We start from the raw sequence: 16870 nt of genomic DNA on the forward strand, positions 1-16870 counted from the left end.
ACAAAACCTCAGGTCAAAATATTTGTTGATTTGACCAGTTTAGTCTCATAATTTTTGGCTAATATTTAGTGATGGGTTGTTTTTTTTTTTTTTTCCCACTTCTTGTCTCTGTCCAGAAGAAGAAAGGTGCAGAAATCTTCAAAGAACTTTTTTCATATGACATTTCCCAGTCAGATTATGCAAATTTGAGATGTTCGGGCTGTTCACAGGGATAATGAACATCCAGAGTTACTGGTGGTCATCAAAAGATTTAGAGTAACCTGACAGGTGGATGAATTCTTCAGACACTTTCTATTACCTGTTTGTCTAAGCCTGCCATCACTACAAGACCAGTACTTCTGAGAACCATGAACACACTCCCACATATTTCACTGCCTTCTGGATCAAGCCATAGTCTTCAAAATGCACTGAGGAGTTACAATTCTTATAAGCAAACAACCAATAATGTGATTCTTAGCACATGTCAAGACCAGGTGGGAACCATTCTCCAACCAAAAAAGTCCAAATTGAAATTACATAAATTCATTCATACTTTGGTTTTTCAGAAACACAATAAAGTGAAAATAAACACTGAATAACTAATTTTATTTACTTCGGTACAAAGACCAGTGCTAATTCTCAACTAGACCTGCCTCTGAGTGATGCTTTCACAGAGTAAAATATGCTGTGACAGTCAGCAGTGGTATGAAGCAGGGGAGTGTGTTAGAACACAGGCTTCTTTTACTGTCAAATTAATGTTACTGTAAATAACATAGAAGAATGGCAAGAATATCACGATTATATTAAAATATCTGGAAAGTGGGACAGAAAGCCCTAAGTTTTAAATAAGTAGGCTATTCCACAGCTAGTCCACAGCTAAGTGCATCTTCCTTGAGGAACTATACACAGTTAGGAAACCAATTCAAGAATTGCCCCCACCTTCTTCCTCGTACTTACATCACTCTGCAGAGATGTTGCATGGACTGAATGAGCAATACGAATGTCACCATCCAGGCCACAGGAGCCAACCATCTGCCCTTTCATTTTCTGAAATGCCTCCTTATATTTGTGCTAAAGAGGAAGTAGGAAGAGAAATGTGGACAGGAGTAAAGAGAAGTATTAGTCCAGCTGTTAAAACCTGAATAAAAGGGTTTTCATAATATAGTAAATTCTAATAATATTCAGTATGATCATACATCTGAATGAAGCTTTAGTGGGTTCTAAGAAGACCTCACCCAGCTGCAATTCCTGTGACTGTCCAGGTAAACAGGTAAACTGCTCAGCTTTGCTTTCACAAACCTGCCTTTGCTTATTTACCAATAACACCTCACTGTGGTTGCACCTCCAAAAGCACCACTAACTAGTCTGAGGCCACATGTCTCTCAGATGCAGAGGTGGCTGGACATGCTGCTTCCAGCTAGAGTCACTCAGCAGGGCAGATACAGTCTGGAGTGACTGGCACATCCTACTGGACAGTATCAGCTTGCTCACGTACATCACTTATGATTTCACCCGAAGCCTTTGCTGCCTGGAAGGGGATGGCATCCAGTTTCAGCTGATAGCCACCATCTTTCATCCTTCTCCAGGACTCTTTGTAATGAGTCTAGGAAATATGGAACAGAAATAAAGAGTTCCTGTTCAGAGAGTTGACATTGCAGCATTATTGACACCCTAGAAATGTTAGCACATGAGTTTCACTCTATTCTAGTGCAGACGGCAAACACAAATGAAGCTATCAATGCACAACAGGAATTATTGCAAGACAAATGTCCATTATAAAAGACTATTTGTTCATTATTAATCTTTCTAAGGTAGGTGAAGTTGGATAAGAAATTTGATGTCCCATATTACTTCAGAAATATTTAGACCAGAGAACGATCACATACTGGGGAAAGGAAAGAAATCTAATATGATTTCCTGTTTAGGACAAACAGCAAAGCACTATCAACATTTACAGTTTCCTTTAAAGGTCAGGTTTATACCTCACTGATATTCATAGCATTTAACTTGGCCTGAAGGATTTCAGGAAGATCTGTCGTTGGTGTGTACTGATGCTTTATACTCTCTCCATGCTCCTTGTACAGCCTCTGCAAACAGAGATGAATTTCAGTAACAAGTACTCTCTACATGTTCAATCATGAATTCAAATAAAAACATTAACAATCAAGTTTATGAAAAGTAAACACTACAGAAAAGCAGCAGAGGCATTAATAAATACAGGTAATTGTATCAGTCAAAATGGATTCAAAAGGCTTTGGGACTCTGATACGCTTATCAGCTAGAGTATGCTAGAAGAGGAACTCCTCGAAGTTTTGAGTGTGGAAATCAATGTATATAAAAATTCAGATATTTGAATATTCATTTGATAAAACTTCTAACATATGTGAGTGGGGAGAAGAAAAATAAACAGTAGTGATTAAGGGTGTGCAGCAGTGAGTTAGTGAGCACCAACACTTTGAAATTCCATAGAAATACAGGGAGCTGAAGATCCCCAAACACCTCTCCAAAGGTGTGCAATTTTAGCCTATAAATAGGATGGTAATTATCTGTGCAATTATTCCAAATTTATTTCCAGAGTTAGTTGCAAAGGGGTGCTCAATAGTCAGTGGGAAGAGATTTAAACACCTCAGAAGGTGATTTATCCCATCATAGAAGAGGTGTCTGTGTGTGCCAGTCCCATTAACCCTTGGAAGAAGAGCAGAAAGCTGGTCCAGGACCAGATAACTTTTGGATGTCTGCAGACAGGTAAGAGGAGTTCTATACAATTAACTGGAAAAGGAACTTCCCCTGCACTGGCTGTGTAGAGTTCTCATTTCCATATTATTTTTCTTTGTTAGCCCAGTTTTCTCGTTACATTGACATCATACCTTTCAGATGGGTACAGACAAACACCTTTATTTGGCCTTAGATATGACCTGTGTCTGGAGCACCTGACTTGCCTTTCCCAGGCTATTATTTCTGCAGGAGAGTTTGAGATCTTCTAGATTAGAATTACCCTTCATTTCACCCATCTGGCACTTTTTTAGCAGCTGAACCCTCTTGTATTGCAGCTCCGTAAGAGAAAATTAATGAGAACTCCATGTGTGAAGAAGTAGAGCACCAGACTGATTTTGACTATGGCTCAGTGGAATAAAATTACTTATATTTATCCTGCCTGAGATGTAAGCCTTTTGGATCTTATTAATTAAACCAAAGGCACAGACACCAAAAGTATTACAATAGCATGTGTTTTACACAAAGTCTTTCATCTTCTCCTTCACTTTAAAAATATCAGTTTTCACAATAAAACATCCTCTCATGTTTGAAACTTGTCTTTTTTGAGTGACTTTTGCTTATTATTCACTTCTGTATTATCCCAGTTAAGTCTACAATATTTTTAAATCGCTCTTCTATTAAAAATAAACATGTTTAAACACCAAACAGCCTCAATTCTTCCCTTTAAGGTTTCCCCTCCTGGATTTCTCTCTCAGCAGGATGACAGCTTGAAATAATTTATTTTTCCTTCCTTGTCATGCTGCCTTACATTTAGTTTCCAAAGAATATGCAGGAACTAAAATTTGAAAGATCTGTTTGAAAAAGGTAAAGAACCCCAAACATGTTCTTCCTTAATGAATATCAGAAGGCCAAAATTCTTTAAAGGTCAAAGGTCAGCCTTACTGCTAAATTTTACTTGGGACAGAAATTTTAAATTTTAAATGGGACAGAAAGTGCTTTCTGTATGAAAATCCCATTCACTTCTGTGGGATCTCTTCCTGATCTAAGTTAGAAACATGCCCTTTGTGGGATGCACCACACCAGAATACAGAAGTTTCATGGTTCCCAAGGATAATCTCAGAGAAAGAAAGAGAGAGAAAGCCAGTGCTTCAATCAGGTCGTTCAAAGAGGATACCACTCTTATAATCATAATGTATATACATTATAACTTACATCCACAGCCTGGTTATAACTAATTCTAGCCTGGATCATCTCAGGAGTGTCTTTAATACTGGTAAACTTCAAAGCATATGGATGCTGACGGTACTTCTTCTGTTGAGCAGAAAAAGATCAAAGCTGTGAATTTTGTGCTGCTCTTTCATGCTATTTGAAAGAGAAAAATCATAGGTTGCTGGAGATTAGAGTGAATTTGTGAACATAATTATTATTCCTCTTTCCTCATCTTTATGTCTTAGGTACTTTCAGATTAATATTTGTTTCAATTTAACAATAACATTTTGCCAATTAATATTAATCTTTAAATATAAGAAAAATATTTCAAAATGAGGTTCTGCTTACCTGAATACTCCAGAATTCAGGACTGTAAAATCTTTTCTACATTACTTCACACAGAGTATGACCAATTGTATTTTTAATTTATAGTTGCTTTAAGCAAGAAATGATAGACATTAGTATTGTGTTAATAATGGCAACTATTCAACTTATTGTTTAGGGGTTTAGGTTACCTCCTTAAACCTGCAGCAAATCTGTGCAGTCATTGACACTGTACCTAATTGTTATGGCATATCTTCTAGATAATGATATTAATTTTGCTTGCTGTTAAGGACTCATGGTATCTTCTGAGAGCTTCTTGGTCTTATTATATATACATAATTAAGGTGTAGGCAGTTCAATGGAAAAAAAAAAGACACTTTTTCCATTTGGCCAGGTCACTAAAAGCTTCCCTTCCTGCAGGACTTGTCTTAAGTCTATCAATACCACTATCACTTCTCCAAACAGTGCATACTAAATTTTGAAAATGCCTGAGATAAACCCATGGCTCATCATTTTCCTTTAAACTGAGCTGTGGACCACAGAAGTTTATTTGGAGTAACATCTTGACCCTTCAAAGATCAAAAATACCAGTGTAAAACACATAAGCACTTTCAAGTATTATAAGCTTATAAGTAATGTTTTAGTTTCCAAAAGTAATATCTTAAAAATGAGCAATCTTACTGAGTTTAACAGGGAACAGAAGTGGTTTATGCCTCATCTTAATCAGATTTGGAGGCAAAGCAGTGCTGGCCAGAACATCTCTCCATAAAATTGCTGGAGATTATACTCTGGCAATTGCTTTTTAGCAGTATTAGAAGGACTAGTCACTATATGTAAAAAAGGATAAAGCTCATAGCAACCTAACATTACTCACTATTCACAAAAAGGTTGAGATAAGCAGCCTAGGAGGTCAAATTTCTACTCAGCAGTTTTCACTACTGTAACATCCAAACAGAATAATTCTACAGATTCACAGTTACTATTCCAGCTGGCATTACTGTACCAGCTTTTATAAAGCTACCCTGCTTGACACTAGCTGAGGTTCTCATTTATTGTATCTAAAAAAAACCATCCTTCTTCACAATAGATGATTACATGGGGAAAAAATTAGTGTTAGCAAGCAGTCAGTTGTGAAAAGATGACTGAGTTTTCTGAGAACTCACAGACCGAAAGGATACATGAGTCCTGCATCATAGCTATTGAAAAATCACAGGATTCAATCTCTTACAGAAACAGATTTGGCCAGCAGAAATAACTGAAATAACTGAAATAACTCTGAAATAACAGAAACAGAATACTATGAACCTTTTAACCATTTCCACCAGAACTTCATTTGAAGGTCTCATGGAACAGGCACAAAGTACTCTAGAATTTTCCTTCTACTATAAGTGATATTGGTTATAGGGAGAAATAAGGATGAAAACTACTTGGACTGATAGATAGCCACAGACAGAGATATCTATATGAATTTCAATAGCCAGCATGAATATATATATGAAAAACGAGCAAGAAGGAAACCTGAATCTGTTACAAAAGAAGGTTCTGGGTCCAATGGCTCCATCTTTTCATCATCTCTCCTGTTTTGCTTCATTAAAAAGGTGGGCTAGTGGGTAGCAATTGAGCACTGTTTGATTGCCATTATTATTCATAATTTCATTTGTCACCTACTTTGTTTTTGCAAAGGCTATATGGACTCCTACTGGTATGTGTTTGGTATCTGGTTTCCCTCTAATTACCAGTCCTATCCCTGGTTTTGAGGGCTTTCATGTGGTATGCCTTTTTCTTTCCCCTTTGAGTGGAAATTATTTTAATTTTATACAGACATTTTGCACACATTATGCAGCAAATTCTGTTACATGCTGTCATGAAATCTCACCTCACTAATGAGTTCTCCTGCCTTCTTAGCCTGTTCCACATTTAATGACCCAGTGGCTATCCATCCAGCTCCTTTCATCCAGTTCAAATCTGCTCTGTATCGGTTCTGACAAAGGAAAGAAAGTGTCCTATTGTTGGTGCTCATACACTTAAAATGCCATTAAAGGATTCAGACATCTCCGGAACAACAATGAAGTCAAATTAGTGCCTGCTTTTGTTTTATTCACTATTGCATAGTTGTGAGGAAAGCAAAAAAAATATAGAAAGAAATAGAAGTATAAGGACTCACCAGTTGTGCAATATGCCTTGCAAGGTAATTTTTAAAAGTGGTCTACACCTTACTGTTGTTTGCAATTTTTACTCTAACTTCAGTTTTATTGTATATGGAGCACTCTTTAAAAGATCATCCATGACTTGCAATAAAAAGAAAATGACACTTAGCATTTCCCAAACCATACCCTTTTGTTTTACTGGAGAGAAAGCATTTTGTTTTGCTTGTTTTCCCATGTGTCTTTAAGGAAGGAGAGTACAGGAGCACTTCTCACTTTCCTCACAAAATCTCTCCTACCAACAGCACTGAATTTCAAATGCTTGCCTGTAAGTCAGGTTTCTCAAAGATGTCACGAAGGTTCTCAACAAGGCATGCACATATTTCCATCTCAGTCTCCTTGAAAAGTTCTGACTTACACCCTCAGAGTGGAAAGTCTGTTTACAGTATCAGACAGTTCATCTGATGATTACAGCTGAACACATGGTCTCCATATGGAATTTTATCACCAATTTTATCCCCATACATTATTTAACCTCCCTGCACATTAGGAAACAAAAGCCAATGTACATCATATAGGAATCCTAGTGTTTTATTAGCATTTGAAGTAGGCTTTGAAGATGCCATGCTCATAAACAGAGTTATAACCCTCCTCAAAAACACTACACAACTTAAATATGAGGAAAAAAGTGGTTAATATTTACTGTTAAAATTCACTGTTCAGTAGCTGAAAAATTAGGTGCATAAAGATGTCATGGCATTACAAACATCTGAAGAAAGTCAGCTCTAAGTGGGGCTGAGGAAGGGCTGGATGAGAGGTTATTGAAATACGTGAAGCTCTGGACTTACATCACTTTGCAATCCGTAGGCCCACTTGGCCCATGCCACTTTCCTGTCAGTAGGCAGGGCTGTGTACTGGTGGAGAGATGTCTTGTATCCGATATCTGTGGCCAGATTCTGAGCCTTTTTGGCATGAACAAGGTTAACCATATCCATGGGGATCTGGAACTGACTCTTCGTGCCCTCAAAGGCCTTCTTGTACTCCAGATCACTCTGCAACTTTGACATCTGCAGGGAGTGAGCCATCTGCGAATCTTCCTCCACAGCTTTTACTCCAATGAGCTTACCCTTCATCTTCTCATAACCTTCCTTATATTTAACCTGTGAAGAAGAAAACAGACCACGAGCGAATGATTTAAGCTGCCAAACTGACGGATTAACTGCGGGTAAAGCGATGATCTGTGAGTGATGTGGCGTGCTGGGTCTCAATACAAGTGAGTAAGAGGATCATTTGCACAAGAGGACTGAAATGCCTTAGAAATTAGTGTCTGTAAAGAATAACCCCTTTCTTGATAATAATATGTTCACAAAAACCTGTAAGAAATATTTTCTTTTTGGTTCGCTCTAGGAAAAACAACAATCTTCAGGCACAGAGGTCAAAAGGTTCTTTCAGGAATTTTCTGGCCAGGCATAGATACATTAAGTTTTGATGTTTCACAGGAGATTTCCACTTCATTTTGAGTTCTAAAATTCACCCTTGGGTCAAAATGAGAATAGGAAAACACAGTCAGCATGTGGGGAAAACTCTGAATTGCTCAGAGCAAACCTTCTGAGTAATTGCAGAATGCCAATCACCCAGAAAACTCCTCCGTCGCTCCTTAGCATGAATCGAGTGAGGGTGGCTCAGGGCACTGAGACATATGTGACACATCCCCAGCACTAGCAGCAACCTGGACTGTCAGCTGTCCTAAGGAAAAGAAGGCTGATGGAGTCCATACTCACATCACTTGCCAGGTCCCTCTTTGCCTTAGCTGTCAAGAATGACAAAGCATCCAAACGAAGCACAAATCCTTTTTCCTTCTGCTTCTCCCAGCTACTCCTGTAGAGTTTCTAAAGAGATGACAACAGCACAGTTTCTTTATTACTATCAATCCATTCTGTTTGTTCTACAGTCACAGTGAAAGCTCTCAAGTAATGAGTCCCTCCATCACTCCATGCCCAGAAACCATATGGCCACAGATCAGGTCCTGGTGTCTTCCTTTACGTCCTGTAACTGTGGATACTGTGGTTTCTGCAACCCCAATGTCTCACTGGTCCCACTGAAACTGTCAGTGCGCCACTCACCTGGAAGCATGTGAAAAATGCACAGCTTCAAACTCTAGAAGTGGCAAGTCTTCAGAACAGCAGATGTGACTACTATTCATTAGGAGCATGGAATTAAATTTCAAGTTTTTATATCTAAACCACGAGGACCTTCTCTGAGAAAGAACATAGCTTTTACCTACAGAACAAGTATTTCACAGTAGCTGTAACTATTCACAGGAGTGAGGGAATCACACAGTACCTCACTGATATTGGCAGCATTTGCTCTGGCCAGCATGAAGACAGGGTCATCTTTGCTGATGGTGTACTGATGAAGAAACTGCTCTTTCCCTGACCTGTAGGCAACCTGTCCACAGGAAGGAAAGCAGGGTCAATAAGCAGTAGTCGACATTTAATGTTGAAGGAATACTGGTTAAAACACCCCAAATATTCAAGGATTTATAAGTGTTAACTAATTTGGCAAAATTATTCTTTAGCGTCTTGAACTTTTGTGTTAAATATGGAGTTAAAAACTGACCTACAGAGTCAAGTTGACCAAACTATTCATAGTTAAATTTCAAAGAAGCTGTGAAACAGCACATACATCAGGATACTTTAGCTTTGTTTCCCAAAGTTAGCTACTTATCTAGCTATAAAGCTGATAGCAATTCATACTCTATGTAAAATGCATGCAAGAACATATTTCACCCAATGTTAAACTGCAGCTACTTCTTGGGCAGAATGAAAGTCTTTACTAGGACATAGAAACAGAGAATTCTAGGTATGAAATGAAGAACACTAAACAACTGAATCTGCAGAGATCAGTTGTGACCTAAATGTAATTGCTGACACAATACTCCAGTGAGGACTAACATTACAACTTTGAATGAAAACATCAAGGACCTTCTATGATCCGAGTAGAAATCATCATCATTTTTTATCTCAGGGCTATAACAGCAGAGAAATTAAATGTTCTGTTTTAGCCCATGAAGTTCTTGGAGGAGCTGCTGAAAAACTATGAAAATATGCCCCATTTCACCAAGTTACATTTCTTACATCCCTCCTATAAAGCTCTAAATCTATGAGATTTACTATTCTGATTTTTGCACGCACAGAAAAGCAGCTTGTCCAGCACACAAGAGATAAGTAGCAAGAGTTCAGGAGCCCATTCCCAATGGTGCTTAATTTTTGTTGCTGTTGTTCTAATTCAAAGAATTCAAGGAGAGAATTAATCAAATAAACAAATAAAACCCCTTAGAATGAATCTGAAGAAGCTTTATATATTGAAAGGTTTCATGACTGGGGGCTCTCTTACCATCACACTGGTGTACATAAGTCAGGAATGACCACATTATGCCTAAGCTGCTTGCAAAGAGACAAATTCAATCAAGGACTCACATCACTTTGAAGTTCCTGGCTCTTCTTGGCATGTCTGATCTGAGAACTGTCAGCCACGCTGGTGAACTTCAGAGCATCAGCCTTCTGCCTGTACTTTTTCTACAGCAAATTAAAGGAAGTTACACAAAACTTTCTACAGTACTTGCCCTCCCCCAAAAATGCATTGCTTTTAAAAAATAAATGAGTGATAGAGCCAGAAGTGCCCTGTAAATTCCCAAGACAGTTTTAGCACAGGTATCAACAAGAAAAACTTCCAAGTACTACCCACTGCTGATATTTTGAGGTGAGGAGGGCAGTGCACAACCGTGTGCCAAACGCACTGCTGCTGACACTGCAGGCACGCATTTCTTTGCTGACAGATGTGCTGTCTACACAGCTTCCAGGACCTAGGTGAGTGAGTGGTGTTCATAACCTGGGTATGACTTAAATCAGCACCTAAGAGAGCTGATAAGCCACACAGCCAATGTTACTATCTCATTTCCTTACGAGAGACTTCTCAAGCACATGCATGGGTGGTTCAAATCACTGAACATGTGTTACTGAGATATTTTTAAATTATTAAGACAATAATTAAATTAGAGTGAGCAACTTCAGACTCCTGAAAGTAACTTGGATTCAAAATCCTCCCCATTCTCTCAAAACCTTCCTCTTTTCAAAGCAGAGCTAAGCATGGACATTGCAGTCAAGCCTTTCTGGGATAAACAGGTGTGAGAGGCCTCCACAAGGCTCAAGTCTCAGTTATGGGAAAAAATATGGTTCTTTACTCATCCTCTGGTGCTAGTATTTACATAAAATCCATTTGAATGGACAAATATGCATAGAGACTAATTTTTTAGTTTGGTAATTAAGACTGTCCATAGTTTCATTCCCTTTTACATTTTGTTTTTCATCTGAGACACACTGAAGTGAATGGAAAACTTTAATTGACTTCATAAGTCTTTAGAACAGCCTTGTTTTAAATTAATGTCTTTGCCTCAACCTTTTGCACTACTCATTTGAGAGCAAGCTAAGCATCCTTTCTTTCTTCGAGATGGCACAAGGAAATGCAGGATTCTGTTTCAACACCACAGTGTGACCGGGGAGACCAAGCAAAAACTTCTTGAACACTTTAATTTAATTCTTATTCTACTGGTTCAGTCATGAAGTGGGGCATTCCACCTAGAAAGGGTGTAAATGCATTTTTTTCATTATCTGGCATTTCAGGAGAAAATTCTTCTGTTTGAACTGATGGGTGAACAGATCAGTTTACACTGTGTCTCAGCTAGAGGAACACAAAATAGAAGTTAAAAAAGCACACAGCACTTCAAAGAGGTGCTCATCGCTTTATTTTAGAAACCTGTAAGGGAGGGAGGCAGATTAAAAACTGCATGTTTTGTCACATTGCATGGAACACAATGTAGTGACATCCTGCAAAGAAATGACAAAATACCAGGCTTTGTATGGCAACAGAGATCTCTAAAATAATATCCACCAGTCTCCAGTTTAAGTGACTGTCAGCTGTCTCGTGGCCTTGCACAGCACCGGATTGAAAAGGCAGATCATTATGGATTAAATAGTTGTGGAAGTGATTATTACTACAGCACACCCCAGAAGCAGACATCAGTCTACCCATAGCAAGACACCAGATCTGAGGTAGCTGCTCTTCTTTTGTTTCTAAGATGTATTTTTTTCTCCTTGTAGGAGTAGTGAGAGGGTGTCAGAGACCCAAGGTGTCAGAGAGTGTGATCGCCAGTAACTAACTGGCTTCTGTTCCTCCTTCCAGCACTAAGTGGGATTTTATCCTTCTTGTCAAACTTCCCCTAATTTATTCTTCTCTCTGTTCTCTAGTTTTCCTAGCACTAGTGAGACTGCTCAACCATAGCTAAGAAGCTGAGGAAGTTTACTTACATAAGGTTAATGGCAGCACAGAGCCATGAATTAATAAAGCAAAAGCAATGAAAAGCAAGAAAAGCTGAAGTTGCCCGTAAAGTCACAGCTCCTACTTGCCAAGGAGCAAGGAAATTTTCAACTATGACTAACAAATATCTAATTTTTCAATACTGCTCCTTAAAGCCTCTTTGTACTTCATGCAGCACATGAAACTCCATGGAAATTCAGTGCTGATCTGCAAAATGGACAGGAGAATGAAAAGAGGTGGAAGCACAACTATGGGGATTTCTACCTCACAGATTATTTTGATAATTATATAAAGGGAAAACATAATTTTAATCTCTAACCCAGGATCTTCTAAACTATAGAATAACTAAATTATGCCCATCAGTTTGTCCATTTCTCAAATATACCTTGTTAGGAATCCTTTACCTATTCCACATAATGTAATGGAATAAATATACGTAAACCTTTGAACAAACAACAGACCGATGTCTGAGAACTTTGCTTACCTCACTGACCAAATCTCCTGCCTTCTTGGCTTGTTGTATATTAAGACTTCCTTCTGTGATACATCCAGCTCCTTTCATCCATGTCAGATCCGCCCTATATTGGAGCTGCAGAGGAAAGTTACATTTATTGGCACAGGGAACATGTGTATAATATTTGCAAGTGAACATGTGCACCCTTTCCAGTTTCAAAGCCAATGCAAAGACATTTTTAAAAGCCATAGTACAATCAGACAGTGTTCATATGAAACAAGAATTAACGTCAAATGGAAGAGGTTATAATCCTTGTGCTGTTTTTAACAGTTAAGCTTGGTGTACATCATCTTACATCACTCTGGAGATCATAGGCCTTCTTTGCCCACTTGGTCTTCATATCTTCTGGAAGCACTGTGTACTCATGGAGCCTCGTTCTGTAATCCAAGTCACTGGCAAGTGCCTGAGCCTTCTTAGCATGCCTCAGGTTTATCATATCCATGGGCAGATGGAAATGGGCCTTGCTCTCCTCAAAACCTTTTTTGTAGGCAATCTAGAAATAGGAACGAAAATAGATTGTCTGTACCAGATATTACAAAGCTATGTTAAGTCACGCCTCTCGTCCAGGTCCTTATGCAGATTAGGCAAATAAAAAGCCCAAACTCATGTAGAAATCAGGTAAGGGACTAAACAGATGCCAGGGTACATTTTCTAGATTCTAGAGACATTTTCTCTATTACAGTACATCTTACTTTCAAACATACCCTTACAGACTTGAAAGTTCTGTGCAGAAGTGTTTATATTGAGGTTTTAATATGATGATATTTTATTCATATTGAGGTTTTAACAGGATGTTATTTCCTGCCCAAAAATAAGGACACCATTTCCCAAAATCCCCTGCTGTGCAATCATTGCAGATTAACAGATGGTGAAGGAAACCAATTTTGTTAAATGCTTCCAAGAATTTCTTACAGTGAGAGCAGCAATAGCGCATAGTGTTGCTGAAAGTTTCCTAATTATGAAACACACTCTTTGAGTAAGAGAAATAATTTACCTCACTACTCATCTTGGCCACCTTCAGAGAGTGCAAGAGCCTTGAGTCCTTGGTTTCAGTTGCTTTTCCTTTTGTTTTTTCATATTCTTCTTTATATTTAATCTGTCAAAAAAATTGGCATAAATCTAAGAATATTTCCAATTACCCATGAGACAAGCAATATGTTTCTTATTGGTTGTTTGGATGGTCAAAATTTAGGAGAGCTTAGTCTGATTCTCTCTTTGTCACTTCAAATTTCCCAGACTTATCAAAAGTTCCAAAGATACGAGGTCAGCCTCATTTATGAGGTTTTTAACCTCATTCTTTAAAACTCAGCCCTCTGAGGTGAATATGCTCATAAAGTTGAATTCTTCTGATTAGCTAAATTATCTGGCTCTTAGCGGCAAAGATAAGAAATCATTCCAAGCAAGGAATTCAAGACTTGATTTTTTTAATGAGATGGGATTTTAGAATCCCCACCACTGCTGAACTCTTTCCAGCTGCAGAAAAAGTGTCTCCCTTTTCTGCCTCTCTACAGGTTAAAAATCTTGATATAAGTTGTTTAGAAAGATTTTGTTCGGAATATTTTTTGTATACATGTGCTTATGTTAAGGAAGCAGACAAAAAAATATGCATTCCCTTTGTAGTAGATGATAATACTTTTTTTGAGGCTATAAACAATTCAAAACACTGAATTTCACTAGGGGTTTATTGTGTAAATTTTTCTTCACTCTGTACACATGATTTTTAAAAAGTTTTGGAGAGTGAAATTTCACGGCAGAATCTGAGAAAGTTTCCAACTGTTCATCAGCCATTGAGAAAGATGGACAGCCAAACACAGGATTTAAAAATCCAGATGAAGTGAGATATGCTTTATTTCCCTGTGCAATAGCTACTTAGATAAAGAATAATTCCCAGATAACTAAATGTAACATACATCACTGGCAAGATCCCTTGAAGCTTTGGCAGCAAGTAAAGGCAGAGAATCAAGTTTCATTTCAAAGCCCTGGCCCTTACTCTTCTCCCAGCCTTCTTTGTACTTAATCTGAGAAAGGAAAGAGAGCAACATGTCACTTACACATAAACACGCAGGATTTTCAAACAAAAATACACTAAAAATTCAGCTTTTCCTGCAAGCACTTGGTTTCAACCCACAAGACTCAAAGTGAATCACTATTCAATGCCAAGAATTATGAATGGAGCAACAGCGGGCTTGATCCAAGTTGCCTGAACTCACTGTTTCTTTCCATTGACTTCAGTGGACTTTGAATTACTAGAACTGTGCAAATGTTGTTTCTCCATATGAGTGTCACCTCAGAAGCTGTTAGTTTTGCGGAGTGAATATTGTTTTACTGACTTAAAGAAATTCAGATCATCTGAAAATATCTTGGAAAGAAAAGTCTAGAGGTTTCGAGGTTTCACTGTCCTTGAAATTGGATCTCTGTCTATTCTGGGCACCATATTTCATGTTGTTTAGTACAAAGCCAAATGATAAAGGCTAAGTGCTTCCAGAAAGAGTGTCATCATCTTTCTATTAATTTCAGTCTATTAGGAGCAGCATGAACGTCAGCATTTCCCCAAGGCTTGACTTACCTCGCTGTATAACTCAGCGTTGGCTTTTGCTTTCACTAACAGTGGTACATCCTGAGGCAGAGTGTAATTTGTTTTTGTCTTCTCATACAGGGCTCGGTAGTTCAACTGCATATGTTGAAAAGGCCAGCAAGAAACTCAGTTATTTTTAACTTAATAAAAATACAACCATTTGATTGATTGGTTGCTGTTAAATTTCAGGTTATTTGTGCCATAAATTATAAATACACTCTTAAGAATTTATGATGCAAATATGAAGGCAATAAGGCTAACTTAAGCATAGGAAGTAGAAATTTATTCTATAAATAAAAGAGCTACTGATTATCTTTAAGTACAAAAGATATAATTTGAAACCTTGTCTTAATAAATACACAGAAAATAATTTCTTTAAAAAGCACACAGACACAAATCTTAAAAGTAGAGACAGATATTAGATCTATTGGTATGCTTGCCACATTTTTGAAAGTGATTTCACTCAATATGCATTCATGATGTGTCTATGAATCTGCTGAAAAACTATCAAGAATAAAACACGTAAAGCTACAAATGCTCTGAAAGTAAATTATCTCATCATTCTAATGAACAAAAGTGACTAATGATGGCAGAACTTACATCGCTGAGCTGCTGAGCATTTATTTTGGCTTGAGCAATTTGTGGAGTGCTGGCAACAGAGCTGTACTTCAGCTTGTCTATGCTTTGCCTGTAGTTTACCTAATTTAAAATAAAATTTAAAAAAATAATAATAAAGGAAGAAATTGTCAGACTGGAAAATGAGAGATTGCAGTGATGAAGTTTTGCTAACTAATACTATGAATAAAATATTACTTAAACCATAATAAATAGAGCCGAGGAAAAATGCCAGGATCTCTTGGATAAGATCTGAGTTAGTGCTCTTAAAGTTTCCCTGTCTGTGGTCACAGTTTTTATCCCACTCTGAAAATTACTTCACTCATAATCCCTTCCTGTAAACCCACAAATTCTTACAAAGATGCAGCACCAGCTGCAAATCATTGCTATAAAATCCCCCACATCATAGCTATAAAACTCATATTCTTAACAAACACTTCATCCATTTTTATCTTTATCAGACAAGAATTTTTATGGGAACTGTCTCTGAAGAGATTTGTCCAGTGTACCACCGGGTAGAGCAAATCAACTCTCTTATACTTGGTTCTTTATTGAGTTTAAGTGTAATAAATTAACCACAGAATTCCCCTGTGTGGTCAGAGTTTAGTTTAGATTTTGAGAAAAGAAAAATGTATATTTATAGTACAAAAAAAAATTATTTTAATGTCAGCCATCAAGAGGACTGGAGCCCACTAAATTACTAACACATTAATATGGTAGCAACAACAATAAATTATAAAATAAATATGTTAAAGCACCAAATTATACATGATTAAAAAAAAAAAAAACACATGAAGCTTCCTTTCAAACCTCTTTCTGCAAAAGGACTCATTGCTACACTACAAACCACAATATTATTCTCTGTAGGCCCTCATTAATATTCACTGCAGTTAATCACCACTTTGCAAATACCGTAAATCACATTGCTTAAAACTAGTTCCTTAAGAACACCTCTTTCCAGTAAAGTGGAGCATATTTCTGGTGACTTTGAGTTACTGAAACTATTTCAATGCAAACCTTCTTATCTCCCACATCCTCACATAAACTTCCTCATTTTGCCAAGAGTGAGAAAAGCTAGGAAAAAAGGCCTGAATTGTCTCACAGGTCCAAAGTGATCAAGGTACTTAAAACAGTGCATTTGCTTCCTCAGAGACAGAAAGAATTTTAATTCCAAGGCAAGGGAACATTTCTTTTTAACTGAAACTGTGTATTTATTGCTTCATGTGATTACTTAGTGCATGAGAGAGCTGTATTCCTAAAAGAGTTCAGAGTAAGCATGTTGGTTACTTAGGAGCATACAAATCCTGGGACTAATTCAAAATCCTGGACCAGGTGCAACTGAGTCTCTGTGGCCGGTGGAATTATGCGTTTCAAACCCCGATGTTGACTATCAGCTGTAGAGCCCCTGGACTCGCTGAA

The 16870-nt window shown here is 37.7% G+C and overlaps 1 protein-coding gene across 1 annotated transcript in view; it reads right to left on the bottom strand.

Annotated features, from left to right (window-relative positions):
* Positions 1 to 16870, bottom strand: part of NRAP (nebulin related anchoring protein) — a 46713-nt gene that overhangs the window by 12998 nt on the left and 16845 nt on the right. Inside the window, exons 15-29 of the mRNA XM_040070748.2 lie at positions 15437 to 15535; positions 14828 to 14932; positions 14172 to 14279; positions 13256 to 13357; positions 12557 to 12754; positions 12232 to 12336; positions 9851 to 9949; positions 8715 to 8819; positions 8153 to 8260; positions 7220 to 7531; positions 6104 to 6208; positions 3907 to 4005; positions 1962 to 2066; positions 1475 to 1582; positions 937 to 1050 (exon numbers count right to left, since the gene is read on the bottom strand). Of these exons, the coding sequence (XP_039926682.1) occupies positions 937 to 1050; positions 1475 to 1582; positions 1962 to 2066; positions 3907 to 4005; positions 6104 to 6208; positions 7220 to 7531; positions 8153 to 8260; positions 8715 to 8819; positions 9851 to 9949; positions 12232 to 12336; positions 12557 to 12754; positions 13256 to 13357; positions 14172 to 14279; positions 14828 to 14932; positions 15437 to 15535 (1872 nt within the window). The remainder of the gene's footprint in view (positions 1 to 936; positions 1051 to 1474; positions 1583 to 1961; positions 2067 to 3906; positions 4006 to 6103; positions 6209 to 7219; positions 7532 to 8152; positions 8261 to 8714; positions 8820 to 9850; positions 9950 to 12231; positions 12337 to 12556; positions 12755 to 13255; positions 13358 to 14171; positions 14280 to 14827; positions 14933 to 15436; positions 15536 to 16870) is intronic.

Source organism: Hirundo rustica, chromosome 8 (assembly GCF_015227805.2).
Source record: "Hirundo rustica isolate bHirRus1 chromosome 8, bHirRus1.pri.v3, whole genome shotgun sequence".
Taxonomy (NCBI): domain Eukaryota; kingdom Metazoa; phylum Chordata; class Aves; order Passeriformes; family Hirundinidae; genus Hirundo; species Hirundo rustica.